The 19,247-nt window shown below is 35.3% G+C and overlaps 1 protein-coding gene across 2 annotated transcripts in view; it reads right to left on the reverse strand.

Annotated features, from left to right (window-relative positions):
• The window catches only part of LOC122813289 (FRAS1-related extracellular matrix protein 1-like), a 1,751,891-nt gene that overhangs the window by 1,554,938 nt on the left and 177,706 nt on the right, over positions 1–19,247 (reverse strand). For both annotated transcript variants that reach the window (XM_044085535.1, XM_044085536.1), the window contains exon 3: positions 11,577–11,671. In XM_044085535.1, coding sequence (XP_043941470.1) covers positions 11,577–11,671 — 95 coding nt within the window. The remainder of the gene's footprint in view (positions 1–11,576; positions 11,672–19,247) is intronic.

The raw sequence follows: 19,247 nt of genomic DNA on the forward strand, positions 1-19,247 counted from the left end.
TGTATTAGTTTTACAAGCAACGCTTTGGAGAAAGAAATAAAATGAAGATAGTACTCATTACAAACATACATACATACAAATATTTTAAGCATGGGCATTAATGCCCTTCTAGCTTGCCAATATAACAAAATAGTTGTTCTCATAATAAGTGTCCAGGCTGTTCTTAAAAACATGCAAAGTAGTGCTTGCTTTAATCTGATTTGGTAGTCTGGTCACGCATCAGCTGCTCTCTCAGAGAAGCTATTAGTACACTTCTCATTCCTAAAAATTATGTACTTTGGTTGTCTGATGATTCTCTACTACTTTTTGATAACCACAAATGTTTACAAAGGTAGTTGTCTTCAAATGCCCTGCATATCTGAATAAAATCTCCTCTTAAATATCTGTATGCGACACTGTACAAGTTCAGCTATTTTAGTCTTTCATAATAACTTATATTTTCATGTCCATGGATGCCCTTGGTATTTTTCCAATGTCCTCTTTCCAGTTTATTCATGCTTGTTTTCTGATAAGGCTTCCATATTGTTATCCCATACTCATGTTTGGGTCTAATGTAACTAACAAACAATGACTTCATCTGATTTCCTAGACTTTACAAATTTTTTATTTATCCTGTTGTTCTATAACTATCATTAAACAATTGGCTGATATGATTAGAAGAACTCAAAGCTGGATCTACCCAGATACCCAGGTCCTTAAATGAATCTACAGTTTCAATCATTGTATATTGTATAAAACATTCACATTTCAATTTATGTCTCCTAAATTCCACCCACTTAATTTATGATATATTTATCAGCATATTATTCTCCTGTACCCAAGTGATCAGTTTAGTCAAGTTATTTTGCAGACATGCCTTATCTGTAACACATGTAAACAGTTTACCCAATTTCATGTCATCTGCATACAGACTGTAGAACACATCAGAAGGAAAACATGGGTCTGAAACACACAATCTATGCAAGTTTGAGCCTAAGACAGAGCCCTGTGGGTCACCCTGAATGTAACCAAGAATTTTGCCTGGTCAATTGCTATATGATACTTGCCATGTCCTATTTGTAAGCCATGCAGCTACCTATCGTATCAGGAATACATCAGTACCTAGTTGTTGTAATTTACTGATTAGTTTTTTTTTTTTTTTTGCACATGACCCTGTCAAAAGCCAAAGTTAAATCTATATTAATTACATCGCAACACAATTTTTCATTTATAGCTGTTATATTGTTAAGGAACATCACGTTACAGATGGTAATTGATCTATTTTCAACATATGCATATTGATATATGGTTTCAAGTCTCAACCTTTCCAGTTCTGACAATAACTTAACCAATATTACCTTCTCCATTATTTCTTCACAACATGAAAGTAGACTTAAGGGTCTGTATGACTCCGGGTTTGTCCTACTCCACTTTCCCTTCAAGATTGGTTTAGTAAGCATGTCTTTAATCTTGAGAGTTCTCCCCATATTTATGCAACATAGTAAATAATACATATAATGATAATGTAAGTAGTTGCGGAAGTGTTCTCAGGTCATTATTACTAATTCCATCTCCTCCCTGTGCTTTGTTTGGATCCAGGTTGCATAGTTCTTTTTACATATAATCTAATTTGATTTAAGTATCTCAGGTTACCTGGATGTCACTAGAACAACTTATCACCCTCTTTGTACAGCCAAATTGTTTTACATAAGACTTTATAAATATATTTATAATCTGTTATGTCTGAGAATAATTTTTAGAATCTATACAGTTTATTAATTTCTATGTGTGTACTCCTTCCATATTTTATGTTTCTATAAAATGGTTTCCTAATATACTCAATATCTCTATATACATTTTCTTCAATTTTTTTTTTATCGTCTCACACTATCCTTAATTTGTTTGTACAACTTGTTTATTTCAGTTTTCAAAGTTTTAGTTTGTCCTCTTTTCCATTTCTTGTATTTTTTGTCTGTCTCACCTTAATCAGGTATTGTGTTCTTATGGAAACATATCCCCTAATGTTGTATACCTACATCCTGATGTTAAACATTTTTTCGATTTTTTTGCACTCAATTTCGTTTTCAAACTTTCCACATTCCTTCTGCAGTTTCTCCCCTGAATGCATTACTCCAATTAGTTTTATATAGTGACTGTTTTGCTTTCATATAATCTGTAATTCATTTTCTCTGCATTGGTTTAGATTTTAATTTGGCAGAATTATGTAACAACAAATTAACCTTTATAACCCCATGATCACTGCACATCAGCAGGGGTAAAACCTAACATGAAGTAACAGTAATTTCTTTAGGAACATAAACAATGTCTAATATGCCCCGTTCCCTGGTATTGTTCTTTTACAATCTGCAGCAATCGTTGTTCCTGACATATTTTCTGAAAAATGTCCTTGCTAATGTTGTTGAATCAATATTATTCCAGTATGTTTCTGGTAAATTTAAGTCCCAAACCACTATTATTCTTCCCTTCTGTGTTTCATGCAAGAAATGAATGAATTCCTCTAGGTCATCAGTAGTTTGGTGGTTGGTCTATGTTCCAGTGTTGTCTTTATTATCACAGTTATACAATGTATAGTATTAGTGTCATTAATGAACATGTAATAATCACAGGTCTCATAACTATCTTTAATCCCTATCATAATACTTCCATCTGATTTTTCATTAGAATGCCTGTTACAATACAAGCATTTATACCCTGACAGATCTGGTTTCCAGTCATTGGTCTTTAACCATGTTTCACAAACAATGACAACATTAATCTTGTGGGAACGTAGCAAATTTTCCAATAAAATATATATGTATATTACTAATGCTCATAGCATTAACAACCATCATAGATGCATCAGATGTTGCTATCTGTGAACTGTTAAATTTTTTACCTTGTGTTTGTCACATACTGCAAAATATCTTCTGCAAAAATTCTCTTTCCTGATCTTGACAAATGCACACCATCCTGTCTGAACACGTGTCCAAAATTAGGCTTGGATGTGCTACTCATTTCCATTTTTTAAAACAGAACATTTTTTTCATGTAAATATTTAGTCAAAAAATATTTTCATTCATTGTGACCTGACTATCCTTTCTATAAGTGATTTGTGAAAAATATGTCAGAACACCTCCATACTAAGGCATTATAAGGCTTGTCTCACATCCTCTGTTTTTACTATTGGCAAGCACAACACTAGTCGATGTTCATTATCTTTTCAGCAAAGGGAAGTATCATTTTCTGAACAGATCTGAAGAACCCTCAGCTTCTAATTCAGTAATATCTGCCTTATCAAATTGTTTTTTCCTTTTTCACCTGCTCCTTGCTCTCTTTTTTATACCTTGTCTTTTGGAAAAATGCTGCCTTTTTCTGTAGGCTGAAGGTTTTCTGATGGAAAAATTTTATCATTCCCTGTAATCTGTGTGTTACATAACAAAGTAGTATCCTTTTTAGTTTGTATTCTCTTTGTTTTACATACATTTATCAGCTTCTTTTTTCCTTCCTTGTCATTTGTTGTAAACTTCTTCTCTTTATTTGTTTATTTATTTAATTAAAGGCACTCTGAAACCTCAGCTTGCTGAATACTTGTATCCAGAATTCCAAAGTTGTCAGGGCATCATCTTGTTTCATATGGGTTGCGTGATCATTACAGACAATAGACACATCCTTTCCTAAATGTGTTCTTTTTGTTCTTTGCCTAACATTATTATCTCACCAGTCCGGTCATTAATATATGTAAAAACAGTTCTCTAAGCAGTGCCAATTGTACAAGTGCAATCATCATCAGGGGTCGATATTAGAACATCAAAGTTTCACAACTTTGAATGTTCTAATATTGAACCCTATTCAGCGAAAGCTGAAAATATCGAAGCAACAGAAAACCAATTTTTTTCCTAGAGAAAGAATTTGGTTGTCCGTTTCTGTTGCTTCAGTATTTTCAGCTCTGTGGTGGAAAGTTACGGGTCGAGTTCAGGCAAGTGTGTGATTGAGTGCAGGTTAGGGTAGTTAGAGTTAGGATGCAGGTTAGGTATGTGTGCGATTGTGTGGACGTGAGGGTTAGGGCAGGTTAGGTGAGTTAGGGTTAGGGCACGGATTAGGTATGTGTGCGATTGTATGGACGTGAGGGTTAGGGCGGGTTAGGTGAGTTAGGGTTAGGGCACGGGTTAGGATTGTGTGGACGTGAGGGTTAGGGCAGGTTAGGTGAGTTAGGGTTAGGGCGCGGGTCAGGCAACTGTGCGATTGTGTGGATGTGATGGTTAGGACGGGGTAGGTGAGTTTGGCTTAGGGCACAGGTGAGGTGAGTGTGCGATAGTGACGGACCTTAGGGTTAGGGTTTGGGTTAAGGTAAGTGGATAGTTAGTGGTATGTGTATAGTTTAGTGCAGGGTTAGGTGTAAGATTTTAGGTGTTTGTGTGTGGATTGCTGTTTGTTTGGTGTGCTTATGTTGTGTGTATGTGTTTTGAAACAGCAAATTTTTTCCCTAGGAAAAAATTCCCTGTTCTGTATGTTCAATGTTTTCAGCTTTTGCTGAATAGGGTTTGATATTAGAACATTCAAAGTTTTGAAACTCTGATATTCTAATTTAGACCTCATCATCGGCAAGTCTAGATTTACTACTAATAATGGTAAGCAAATCATCCAAGTTTTAACATGAGAAGCACAGATCACCAGTGTTATCAGGAATTACCTTTAAATATACATAGCATTTATTACACTGTACAACATATTTGAGCTTTAGCAAATCATTAATTGTATATTCATTTAAGATTCCATATTCAGTGGCAAATGAATACAAAATTCTAAAAGAAAAGAATAATCAAAATGAGTTAAAGAATTCAAAGAGAACTTGAATCAACTTCTACGAGAGAAATCACCCAAACAATATGCAACTAAATGCTAAATTAAGTACAGTAAAGTTCTTGCTCTGACCTTACAAGTTCTGAAAGTCAGACAAAAGCTAGAATTTGCACAGTAGGTTCTGCTCATTGTTTGTCGCAGTCACATTCCTTTTTAACAGTACACATCAATAAATCACAAAACAAGACATGATTGTTTAGATTATCTCTGGGACTCATTATCACCTCAAGAAAAATGTTATCTAAACAGTTATCTTTAAGTATATATAGCATCATAGCAACATGGCTCAAAAACTACAAATTTTTAATAAGTCAAACTTTTAAAGGCATAGTTATTGAAACAGACACTGGGCATGAAGTATTCCACAACCAGCTACATAAATGACACAAACTACAGTTTTGTAATGTGTTATCATAGTCCCTCTATCTTACTTCAAGAATATGTATGCTTGTTTGATAAATTTACAACTCTTCAACAACAGGAAGTACTTTTCAAGTCAGTGATGTTAATTATCCCTACATTAACTGGGAAAATTATGGTCTAACTAATACAAATTTATAAGACCTCATAAACATTAACAGTATTAACAATATTATTGAACAAACAAGTATCAGAAATATACTGGATGTCATCACAAAAGACCACGCTTGCTAGCTGTGCTATATATCACCATAATCCTGTTTTGCTGTCACCACAATGTCACAATGTTCCTCATATACACCCGATCAAATGTACTACAATTGCACTAACTTCAAGGGTTTTTAAAATGTTAACCATGGTACCATGAAATATGTAGGTCAAATCAGATCAAATTTAAGCCTCCTTCCTCACAACTTATTGGTGAAGCTTTCATAGCCTTCTACACTTTAAACAACAGCAAAGAAAAACCCTGTTGAGATAGAAAGGTAGTAAAAAGAAATGTGCAACAACCCAAAATGGTAGAGTTGCTGCAGTAAGAAATTATTAAATGAAAAGGAAATAGTCCACAAAGCCTTCAAAGTTATTCAATCTAATGCCACAAGGTCAACTCCATCCAAACAAAACTCAGTAAGTAGTCAAATGAAACAAGTTTTTCAAGATAAAACTTGTGATCAGGGTGGTGTCCTATAACTACATCTGAAAAATGAAGAGGAAGGAAGCAAAATGTAGTTTGTGAGAACAAAGAAGAATCAGTAGGTGCTGTTTACACATAAACCTACAAATCTGAAAAAAAATGACACTAAGATGAACCTTATCCCCTTGTCCTCCCTGCAGCATTATCCTATCTGAAATGGTATAATAATTTGTCACCTCTGTCTTGATACAGTAGACAATATAAGTTCCATGGGATGAAATTAAATGCCAGGAAGCCGAATTTGTGCAATCAGACTAGCCTAGTATATCTCCTTACTGAAATTTCTACTAGGGCATTAAAGTTTGACTATATCCTGACATCTAAAAGCAGGCTACTACAGTTCCAGTCTTCAGAGAGGCCCTTCCACAGTCCCCCAGTAATTACAGACCCATTAGCCTGACATGTACATTGCAGAAGATGATGAAGATAATTACCATGAAAATCATTCAAATACAAGGAGTCTTGTTCTGTATGTCCTAAACCAGTATCATTTTGTTAGAGGTTGATCTTGTATGTTTAACCTTGTAAGTTTCTTCATGAATGTGAGAGATATCCTAGATAAAAATGTGTCTGTCCATGTATCCTGCCACTGTCTGTTTAATGCATTTAACACTATACCAACACATTAGCACCATATCATCACGTGATGGACTCTTGCATAAACTCAGAGATCTAAAGCTAATTTAGGCTGTAATAGTATGGATCCACGATTGTCTATATGAGCATATAAAACAGGTAGTAATAGGAAGACTGTTATTCTTACCATTTACTGTCAGTAGTGGTGACCCTCATAGATATGTCTTCTGATTACTCCATTTTAAATATTTTTCTTAAGTGTCAAAAAGGACTCCACTATCTGGCACATCAAATACGCAACTTTGGAACATTTCTTGAACTAAACTAATACCACCTGCCTTCAAATGACACAATATTGCATATAAATGGTAAACTAAAAGTGGCCAAGCCCTCAATATCAATTTAAAGAAAATGCAAGCAGCAGATGAATGCTTAGAGGACTTAACCAAATGTATCATGGAGCGGGAACCCAATACTGTATTATGCACTCAGAATAACTTTAAGATGTTTCAATTGCTGTCATATAAGCATTGACCATGACTTTTTTTTTTACTTTACTAGCCAAGGGTTTTAACTTTGTAATTAATAAGGGGTCAGATTTATCATATTGTTTATTAGAACTTTGATTCTGCATTAGGAAACTGAATTTGGCAATTATTTTTACTGTAACATCTCCCAGAGTATGATTCCTGATCCCATTGTAAAATGTAATAGAATTTTCAACCCATCTGTTAATTCTATACTTGAACTATTTGAGAGGCTGGCAGAACAAGATATTAAAAGATGTTTAAGATTGAAACAACCTGACTAGAAGAACTTGTAACGAGCCAAGGTTTACTTGTTAAAATAATTGTCTTATGATTTATCCATCTAATATATGAAGCCAGATAAGGGCAGATGGATAATTATTATGGATAGCAATTTATATGTTTCTAAAATGTACCATATTCTGCAAGATGTGAATTTGTATTGTGACTGTGGTTTAAATAAGGCAAACATTTCATACTGCAACATTGATTTATATTGATAGGATTTACTTTTTTAAAGCTTATTAGATATAAACACCTATAGATACTTAAAAGTTCACAAAACAGTTATTCCCACCATGTTTGGGATACCAAAGTTACATAATTCTGTCAAGGATTCACCTCTATGTTTGATAGTTGACATGGCAGGTTTGAATTCGAAGACACAACCTCTTGCAATATTTGCAGATTTTCACATTAAACCTTTTATAATTGAAAATTCACATCTCTTGAAATATTTTGGGATGTTTTTAAGTACACTGAGCAAAGACATAGATCTGTTTTTGACTATAGACATGATGGACTTGTTATCTGTTATACTACATGACTCAGGGATGTAAAAGCTTAGAGAAATATTAAAAGAGAACAGTTTCTAAAGTGACATGGTATATAATTTAATTAGTGATTTTATGGATTTTTTTTTTACAGAACAATTTTATATCTTGGGTGAGAATATTTTAAGAACATTTCTGGCATAGTAGTGGGACAGTATAGGTCCCCATTGACTTACTGGGAAAAAAAATTGTGTTTAATATTCCCATGTTTGACAGGTGTAGAGCTTCCTATCAGTTTTTTGATGATATATGGATTTTATGGAAGGGTATGGAGTATAAACTTAGTAGTTTCACTGAATATTTAAGCAGCACCACTGATATTTTAAAATTCCCCTATCATTATGACAAGCATAGTTTCAACTATTTGGATGTTTCAGTAACTAAAATTTACAGAAAATCTACAAATTGTCGTTTACATTTTGAAAGTGGTCACCCTGATTTACAAAAGAGAAAAATAGTGAAGGGTCAGTATGTTGGTTTAGCTAGGACGACATCTGATGTGGTAGATTTTTATAATTAACTCAAATTCATAAAAGCATATTTCATGAAAAAGACTGCCTCCTTAATTTTACTAAAACAATTATATTGGAAGTTATTAATAAAACAGAAGCGGTGATTTATAAACCCTTGCTTGGGAAACAGGGCACAACTGAAACAATGGTATCCACCAGTAGTTACAAGAGGGCAATGATTCTTCAGTATTGTCCTGGTAGTAACAACATTCATAAAGTTTTGTTAGAGAGCAGTTGGGTTTTAAATTAACTTTCTAACATAGCTAAAAATGTTAACCATAAGTCTACTTTTATTTACAAATGAGTGAAGAACATGAAAGGTTTGTTCAAGAATCCTACACATAATGATTCAGGAATTTGGGACAAATTAAAGTGTGCCTCACACCCTCAATTTAAATATGCTAAAGGTTCAGAGACATATGTGAGAGAGTATGGAAAAGTAACACTAAAAGGGGAATTATTAGGGTGTGGTTTACCTAGGTACATGCACTTCCTGCCAGTGTTTTTATGAAGGAAAAAAATCATAAAATGTGTTTCATAAATTTATTTGCAAACACATTTATGACATCAGCAGAAAGGACACTAAAAGGCTTTAACAAGGCATGCATCAATATTTTCCAAGTTTAAAGGTTTTTATTTTTTTAGTTTTGCAAAAGGTGGAAAAGAACCAAAGAGGTCTGCTATGGGAATGTCAGCTTGAAAAATGTCAACTACTTGGGCAGCTTAGACTTGGCTCCCATTTTATCCAGGTCTTGAATGAAAAGTTTTAATCTCTAGCCATTTGTATTTAAGGATAGCTTGATACTAGTTTTTTTTTAATAAAACAACAGTTATTGCTAAATCATTACTAATTAAGTGAGTGCTGGCAAAAAAAAAAAACACTTTTTTATTGTGTGCCTTTTTAATCATTTGTGAAGTGCTTGATTTTTAGCTTTTAATAGGTCATGTTTGTTTGTGTCTTTCGGCTTTTCCCGGTTAGGGGTCGCCACAGCGGAACTCCGGTCTGCTAATGATTGGTAGTTGATTTTTACGTGCCGAGTTACTAGCCCTGATGCACAACCTTCAACGAAGGTACGCCCATTCACGCATGTCTCCAAGCAGAAGACGCTCTAGCTGAGAATCAAACCAGACAGTGTCTTACTGTGAAGCGACAACACTACCGCAGCACCGTGATTTAAATTATTTCATTTCATTGGTGGCGGTTGTACCTATATAAATTAAGGTATTACCATCTTTATTCCAGATTCTGAAAAAGTCTTTTAAGATGAAAGAACTTGATCTAGAGTGTTTAATAAAATCCAGCGCAGGAACTTTGTTTCTTGATTGTGAGTTTGTTTGTTTGTATTAAAAATAAAGAGTAGCATCCCTGCATTTGGCACCCATTCCCTTGTTTTACATATCATCAATGGATAACATCTAAAAGGTGACAAAATACAAATAAGCATTGAATCCTTATAGCTGATAACATCTCCTCTCATAACCATACAATTACTACTGTCCAGAAAACAAAAGGATTTGACCACTTGAATCTCTGAGGGGCTGGCCACCATTCCATGTATGTAGTCATCAGGCTACATAAAGACTACTGCAACCTGTTCTTTAAACTGCCCATATGCCATCCACTATAACTGGACAACATGCAAAGAAACCTCACATACAAAATCAAAAGGTCAAGTTCATCTTGCAGCCAGCAATTACAGTAATTTTCTCTTTCTGTGTATCTTATTGCCTTCTTAGAGAAGACATGTATATAACATACAGAGGAGTAAATGATCTCTAACTATTTGAAACCCTTTGCTTAGAATGCATCCTGGTGACCTAAATACCAACCAATACTTTGTGCAAATAAAAATTAATATCAATTGCACCATGAAAAGTGACACTCCCATGCCTATGTATTAAATAGCCCCTCTGTATTCCACTCAGCATATCAATCCATAACTTCAAGAAGTAAATGGATGACTATGTGGGTACCTAAAACTTCCATCATGGGACCTAGGGCATCAAAATCATCAATGCACAATAGTCTTCCAGTTTTCTCATCAAACCTGTGAACATATCAAATTATCACTTACATTCCTATATCTCCATCCATTTTTTCCACATACCCAGTAATAATGTGGTAGACCACTAATAACAGTCCAGTGCTATAAACAAACTGTTAGAATAACACATTTGTATATTTGTCATTATCCTATCCATTATTAAACTAAAAGACTTTTTAGATGTTTCTATCAAAGTGCCCAGCAATTCAAAATAATTTGAATTTCAAGAAGTGTTGGTCTAGACATTATATTTTTGCAGTGCTGTTCATTTGATGTAATCTTGACAATATAACAATATGTAATTCCTGTCTATTTTCTTCATAATATAAACTCACAAGAAGTACAATCAGGCATAATAGCTAGTTTCATTGGAACAATATTTTATGTTGGTTTTGCTCTGTTTTTGAATATAAATCCAGATCCACTCCATTAATATATACAAGCTTTATCAACTGTTATTCATATGTCAGTAGAGAAAAATATATAACTTAGGAATCTTCCATATAAACAACTCTATCTATAAACATAGCCACTTTTCCAGTGTGCCACAAATCTCAGTTTATACATTGATATCATTGCAAGTCCTACAAATCCAAATATTTGTATAGGAACTGTCACATTTCATTCATAACTTTACTAAAATATGTCTTGTGCATGGGTAGTACATAAATATTTACCATATCTGTCACTGTTACATGAAAATCAGCATTTTAAGCATATTTGAGTATCTTACAATTCAACATCTTTTTTTCAGATGTACACTGCTTCAGTATAAGCTTGAAGTTTTGTTCTTCATATAATTTTTCTCTATGCAAATTTGTTCTTGTCTTATCTGCAAATTATGTACTTAGCACATGCCAGTATTCTGCACACCACTGATAACAAGTACAGATGTAGGTGCATGCTAATCAATGTTTGCACGCATGTTGTTTTAGGAAGAGTTTAGAGAGATGAAATGTACTATATGATATCTGTACAGATTAATCTACTTCTGGGAAAGAACAGTAACAAATGTTGCCAACAGTTTTTAAACTCATTTACACATGTTCGAAAACAATAGCTTCAATTCATGCTTAACATATAAATATGTGCATTTTATTTTCTAACATATTACTTAAATTGGGCATTACCTATACAGTCTTAGCATCACGATGTCTTCTTCCAAAAGAGGAGAACCGTTGTGAATATATTTCACTTCATCAGGTAAGAAGTGGCAGTCGAAAACCTAAGATTTAGTTCAGCAAATATGAGTAACAGACACTGAACAGTTTGTGAAGCACACTTTAATTGCTCAATTACATATGAAGAATTTAAGGCCACCTTAAAGTTTGCATAAATGCTGTCATGTTGTATTAACTATAAAGACAGAAACAAAATAGTGATTTATACTTGAGTCATAGATGCGTGTCTGTGTGTGTGTGTGTGTGTGTGTGTGTGTGTGTGTGTGTGTGTGTGTGTGCAATTATATGTATGTGTATATTTGGAGAAATGAATGGTTACAGAATGCTAACAGCATTTGCATAAAGCCCTTAGAAGGATAGCATATGGAATATCCAGCTGAATAGCTCCTCTCCTCATGTATTATATGCATATCATTAGTGTGAGTACAAGGCCACATTAAAGTCTGTGTGAATGTTGTAATAACTATAAAGAAAGAAAGAAATGCATATGTGAACAACAGTGACTTATATTTCAGTATATACACACAAATATATATGTGTGTGTGTGTGTGTGTGTGTGTGTGTGTGTGTGTGTGTGTGTGTGTGTGTGTGCATGTATATAATGCTAATGACACCTTCATAAAGTTAAACCTTAGAAAGATAGTATATAGAACATATAGTTGAATAGTGCCTCTCCTCATGTTATATGAATAGTATTAGTGTGAGTACTAGCAAAATGTAATTAATTAATGCTTACATCAATCTTCAAGTAAGCTAAATCTAAGTAATCACTAATAGAACTGGTAAAAATTATGTTTTTTTTGTTACCTGAGCAAACACACTTGGCACAAGTTCCTCTTTTTTCAGAGTTGATTCATGAGCACTGTTTAAGTGATTCAGCTGGCAGCGACATTCCAAAAGCAGTGGTCACTAACACTTGAAAAATGCACTACTCAGCAGAAGCAATTCATGCTCAGTGCGAAACAGGTGAAGTGCCTTATTCACAGTCAAAGTAGTATTGAGTTGTACTTATAATCCAGTGCTGAGTGCAAACACTGTGAATGAACCACTGAGGTTTTGTACAGATAATGCAATAAATTAATAATTTTGGCTAATCTAACATTATTTGTACCCATAAAACTCTTTTTTTCAACCATTTAATTACTGTCTTAGCTAGGCATTCAGATGCCTGACTAGGCATGTTCCCAAACTACTGAAATGCTTGACTAGTCATGGCCTCAAAGCACTGAGATGCTTGACCATCAGTCTGACATCCTTGCAACAGCAGATTTTTGGGCCAGTCTTCCACTGAACGATGCACTTGTCAGATAACCCATATTGCAACTTACACAGCACTCTGAGCTGGCAAATTAATTATGCATAATAGCTTTATTTGGTGTCCTATTTGTGAATTGCAATTTGATGTCATGGTATACTACTGCAGCTCATCAACATAACCTAAAGAAATGTATTGCATTTTTTTATCAAGCTCACAATATTTTTTTAGCTGGGAGAAGTTGTAAGATTCCTAGATTTGCAAATTGTTAAGCAAAGGAATTTTCAGGTTTATTTCAGTTTCATGAAGCCTGGTTAAGTAACAGCTAACTGGCCACTCTATCACAATATCCCAAGGAACTACCACAACTGGAAAAACTACGGCATCATGTTAACAGTGTTATTGCAGAGGAGAATACCCCCATCAAGATGGCTCTGCTCTAACAACCTCCATATCTGAATATCTGATTTGTTTGTTCCTCTCTTCAGAGTGCATCTAATTTTGGAGGCAGATTATTTAGAGTTCAGTGGTAAAGGAGCACAGTTGTTTCATTGGGATTGCAGGGGGTATGAGGGCACTGGGTGTAATACCATACAAAAATTTATTTTGCAATTGTAATTAAACAAGTATCTCAGATCAGTCTGCCTCACATTAGTAATGCAGCCTATGGTTAGACATGGCATCGCATCTTAAATTTAAGGAAGCCAACTTAGACCCTAATTTTCAGTATACGTTAACAGTACTCCAATAAACATATTAACTATATCTGATATAAACATTTCTTTCCAAATATAAATTCATTATAAAATATGTACAGCTTAGTATCATTATTTGTAAATTCTAAAGGTTATTTATACATACGCTTATGTTTATTATCTATTTTCAATATCAAATGAAATTGTCTTTGTTTAAAGACATCATCATGCAGCTCTATAAGTGTAGGTTGACACAGTGATGGCAATGAGCTAAAGACAGAATCCAGCAGCTGTACGACTCCCCTTAGAGCTATCACATTGACAACACACCCAGGAAAACTGTGAATCTGTGCTGACAATGAAGTATCATTTGATCATCACATATCCACTGTTATAAGGGAATCCTTTTTCATTGCACAGCTGTTATCTAAAGGTATTGCATCCAGATTCAGAGATATAATTGTTCTACTGCACTTGCCACTCATTAGGCTGATTATTGAGTATAATGCCCAAAACTCTCAGCTGTACATATTTTTGCAGAATATCCAGATGTTTGCCTCATATTTTTGATCCATTGTTCATACAATTGTGGTTTTCTGGTGAATCATTAAAGACTTAAGTGAGAAAATAATGACAGACATTTCAGTTTCAGACTTCATACCCTTCAGAAAATTAATTATAATGTAAAACCTGTTATTCTATCAACTTTCTAAGCTTGAAAAGCAGTACTTAAAAGTTGAACCAATTTTTGGGCCTTTGTTCCCCCCATTGTTTATGGCCTTGTCTAGATTTCTTGCTCAAAGAGGTTGAGAGGTATGATAATGCCCTTTTCAGTATGTACCTGTCCAAATATTTTTCACAACTGGAATGACCACTAAAAAAATCAAGGACCTAAATCGTAAAAACAGTGAATACCATCTCAAAGCCCTGTCCCTCTTTTCTGTCTTGCATATACAATTTCAACAGATCCATTTCTATCAGACTTATTATACATTTGCAAGTTCAATGGTATCATAAACACACACTCAAGGTATCTCAGTTTCTTTTGCAAAATGCACAGAACATGTTAAACGTATAGGTTTGTATCACAGAGAATACCACTTCTATGGAGCCATCTTCCATTCCACATAAAGCAAAATACTTCTTACCATAGACAAATGCAGTTTGAACAATAGGACTGGTAACTGCAAATTCATATCTGGTTTAGTACCTCCATGCCTAATGGACAGGAGAAACATATAAATATCCCAACATATCCTTGTTTGGCTCATTTCTGAGTTATTCATATGCAAGATATAAGGCTAAAAACTACCATGGAAATTTAAGGCTATGGTCCTGACAGATCAATGGTCTAGTAATTATCTATAAGCTTATGAACAGGAGAAAACAACAAACAAAACAGCTGATGCAAATAATGCTATGATAAATTCTGTCTCAACAGTCCAAACATCTCACATCAGTGGCCTAGGAAGGAAATTATTCATCAAAGAAAACAGATGTTAATAAAAAATGTTAAGGAATTATCAATGAATTCAAGAAACCAAGAAAAGTCAATGAATTCAAACCAAGAACCTAGAGAACTATTAAAGAAAAGGCCCTTCTCATAGCTGTGGTCAAGAAAACTGAAACATCAGCCAGCCTCATAATGTCAAAATCCTATGAGAAATTCTGAACTTTAAAGCATTATCCTTAAAACAGAACAGCAAACTAAAGCAAATTATATCTCAGCATTCCCTAAAACTGGGGACCATAGATGTCACCAGCATGAACTAGGGTGGCAAAAAAAAATCATTGCACAGAAATATCAGAATATCAGCTGAAGTATTTGGAGAATATGAGTCAGGGGCTTAATCTCCACGTATTTGGATTCTTAGGGTGAGAGCAGGGGCTTCCGATTGCTACTCTTCTTTAATTAAACTGCTCCTTCAACTCCTTAAAAGAAGACTTTTGCCTGATCAAGTTAGAATGAGATCACATGTTTTTAGTGTTGATGTCCAGCATACCATAAAGAAAACTATGACCAGTGGTGGTATTATCCCTGTCATACATGCAAAAGGAGGATGTATCATGGACAACTCGGTAAGTAAATCCTTTAGAGTTTAAACAATACTACTCCAAGAGCATCCTTGAGAAATGCAATCATGTCATGCTTCTTATTCCCGTTCTTAAAAAGCAACAAGTAAAGTGCTTGATAAAATACCAACATATGAATTAAAATGATGCAAGACACAACAAACTGCTTTGAACCCATTGATATTATTATTATTATTATTATTATTATTATTATTATTATTATTATTATTATTATTATTATTATTATTATTATTATTATTATATTACATTGTTATTATTATTATTACTATTATTACTGTTATTATTATCATTATGCAGCTGCATAGACTGTTGGCTGAAGATTTCCATCTATATCAGGTTTGATCAAGAATACTGACTGACCAATAAAAAACATCTATCCAGCAAAAGTGTTTGTCTCTAGAACACCAGAAAAGAACAGGCTCAGTAGGACCCAGAGAAATTTCCTATTTTATCTTGTCAATCTCAATGGACTTAAACTGGCTGTGATGGTTGAGTATGTTCATTTAAAAGCTACTCAAGAGACAACAGCCTAGGGAAGATAAAGTGACAGAGAAGAATTGCAATGTTTCTGATACTTTCCCCTCCTCTTGACTAGAATTTGATATGATCGGTGAACATACACAAACAAAGCTTCAAATGTCTGAATGTGGCATCAGCTTTGACTTCCCTTCCCATTTTGCTATTCTGCTCATTCTCTTCTTAGGTTCTCTTCAAGTTTATAACTGCTGTCTCATTATATGGTAGTAGTGATTCTTAGGTTGCCATCAGCACATTTCATTTCAAGCAAAGTTCTTGTTCTTTTATTTTGTGCATTATTATGTGCATTTTCAGTTATTTATTTATTTTTTCCCAGATTTGTTTTACTCTGTCTCTCTCTCTCTCTCTCTCTCTCTCTCTATATATATATATATATGTACATATATATACATATTCTAGTATACCTCTGACTATAAAAAGTACATTCAGGCCAGTGTAGGGTTTGGCTTTGTTGACCTAAATCTAAATGTTTCCATTAAATGTCAAACGTAGAATGTCATGGGCATTCAGAAGCCATGTTGCTGAAACACTTGCATGTCCTTAATGGTTCATTTGGTTAGATCCCATGGATGTCTAGTACAGGATGCTTAACTTATTACACAGTGAAGACTCTAGCTTGGCTGACTCATTCTTGCAGTTTTTACTGAAAGGTTTCTTGCTAGAAGAATGTTGTACTTGGATGAAACATGTCTAGTGTCTAGGTAAATTTAAACTTTTTCTTGTGTACCTGTGGTTTCACAGCTATTTCATTGCCTGACTGTCACATCTGACATCATTAAAACTGATTCTATGACATTTAATGTTTAAAATCTAGCCAAAGAATTTATACAATAATAAAGTCTGAAAAGTGCATGATAGTACGTTAATGTATGCCAGGATAAGGAAAAAAAGTTCATAGGTTCATAGGCTGATACTAGGCTATTGCCCCTAGGGCCTATACAAGCCTAGCCATAACAATTCCTTGGATATTTCTTCCCACAATATTTACTTCCCTGGACCCCTGTCTAGCAGGGTGACTGACATGATCCCCGGGGTGAATTTCCTATCTCCCATCCAATCATCAAGGTTCCTTTTGAAGAGGGCCAAGGAGGCACTCTGCTTGACCTATATGGGCAGTCTATTCCAGAGTATGGGGAGTCTCTGAGTCAAGAACCTATCCCTCCAGCATGTTTTGTTCATTGCAATGACAAGCTTTAGATCCCTGGAGCATGTGGCTCTGAGGGATTGGGATTTCTTTAAGTGGAGCATGTCCAACAGCTCAGGGGTTGACATGGCCTTGTGTGTTAAGCAGAGCTTGCCTCTGAGTAGACGATATGCCACAGTGTATAGCTGGAGTTTTTTTAGACGGTCAGCATAGAGAATCTGCTTTAGGCCTGTGATTCTTTTAGTGATGTATTTCTGTGGCCTTTCCAGCTGTTGCAGATGTCTTGTGAGGTACATACAAAATGGGGAATTGTACTCTATAATGGGTCTAATGAGGGATGAGTACAGTGGGACAATGACCTCCTTTTTTGTGGATGAAAAGCCCTTACTGATGAGGTGTGCCACATAGAAGGATTTCCTGACTGTTGTGTCAATGTGGTTATCGAAGGTGAGACCACTGTCCACCTGTGTCCCTAAGTCTCTCATCACACTTTCGGTATTTAATGTACTGCCACCTATGTGGTAATTCATGGGTACATGGTTTTACTCAAATGGGATAACTACACATTTCGTGGCATTAAGCTTGAGCCCATGGCTTTGGTACCAAGCATCTGTTTCTGTAAGGCCTTTTTGTAGAATAGCCACATCATTTGGAGATTCAATAATGGCTCCCAGTTTGCAGTCATCTGTGAACTTTGTTAGCCAGAGTCCCTTAGTGTTGGCCTGTACTTCAGAGAAGTAGATGCTAAACAAGAGCGGTCTCAGGACTGAACCCTGAGGTACTCCACTTGTCACTTGTCATGAGCTGGATTTGGAGTGAGCTACTCTTACAGTCTGGGTTCTGTCAGTAAGCCAGTTAGCAACCCATTGATTGACATAGGGATTTATGCCCAACTTAGTAAGTTTATCTATGATTCTGGAAGTGGGAGATGGTGTTGAAGGCCTTGGTGAGGTCCAGATAGGCTGTGTGGACTGCCTTACCCTTGTCCACAGCTCTGGTGACTGATTTGAAAAAGTCAATCAGGTTCAGGAGACAAGATTGGCCCTTCAGGAACCCAAACTGGGTGGAGTCCAGTGTTTAAAGGTTTCCAGTGTTTTTGTTTATAAGTTCCATGATAATGCATTCCATGCTCTTGCAGATCGGGTTCGTCAGACTGATGGGATGGTAGTCCCTGGGATCCAAGGTGGATCCACCCTTGTGGAGTGGAATAACTGTAGCTGTGCGCCACTCAGTGGGCATGAAGCCTGAGGTGAAGCTATGATTAAACATGACACTTAGGTGAGGTGCTAATTCATTTTGTAGGTCATGTAGTACACAGCCTGGGATGTCATCTGGTCCCATCGATGCTGTATTCTAAGCTTTGGAAAGTGCAGTTTCTACCTGTGTGGCCATGATTACTGGAATTTGCCAATCTTTTGGTATTGAGATGAGCCCTTTATGGGGTGAGAAGGGGTTGAAGTTGGTATTAAATTGATCTGCCAAGATATTGGCAATATCCTTGGGATCAGTATATTTAATGCCATTCTGTTGTAGCTTAGAGCAGATCTGAGCATTGCCATGTAGATTCTTGACATAACTATAGAATGCCTTGTGGTTGTCTTTGGAATCTTTAGCAATTTTATTTTCGTTAGTAGCTTTGGATGATTTTATGAGTGATCTCAGCTTCTTACTGAGGCTGGTAATGGAGTTTTTTGCATCCTGGGATTTTCCTCTTTTCTGCAACAGTTTCCTCCTTTTGTTGTATAATTTGGTTATGGCAGGGGACCACCAAATTGGCTTCCTTTTTATGGAGGAGACCATCTTGGTTCTATTTGGGATGACCTACTTTTCACAAGTTAATTTTTAATAGTAGTATTAACGTCTCCATCCAGAGGAGCTAGCAATATCTACATCAT

Source organism: Protopterus annectens, chromosome 10.part0 (genome assembly GCF_019279795.1).
Source record: "Protopterus annectens isolate FY-2018-M chromosome 10.part0, PAN1.0, whole genome shotgun sequence".
Taxonomy (NCBI): domain Eukaryota; kingdom Metazoa; phylum Chordata; order Ceratodontiformes; family Protopteridae; genus Protopterus; species Protopterus annectens.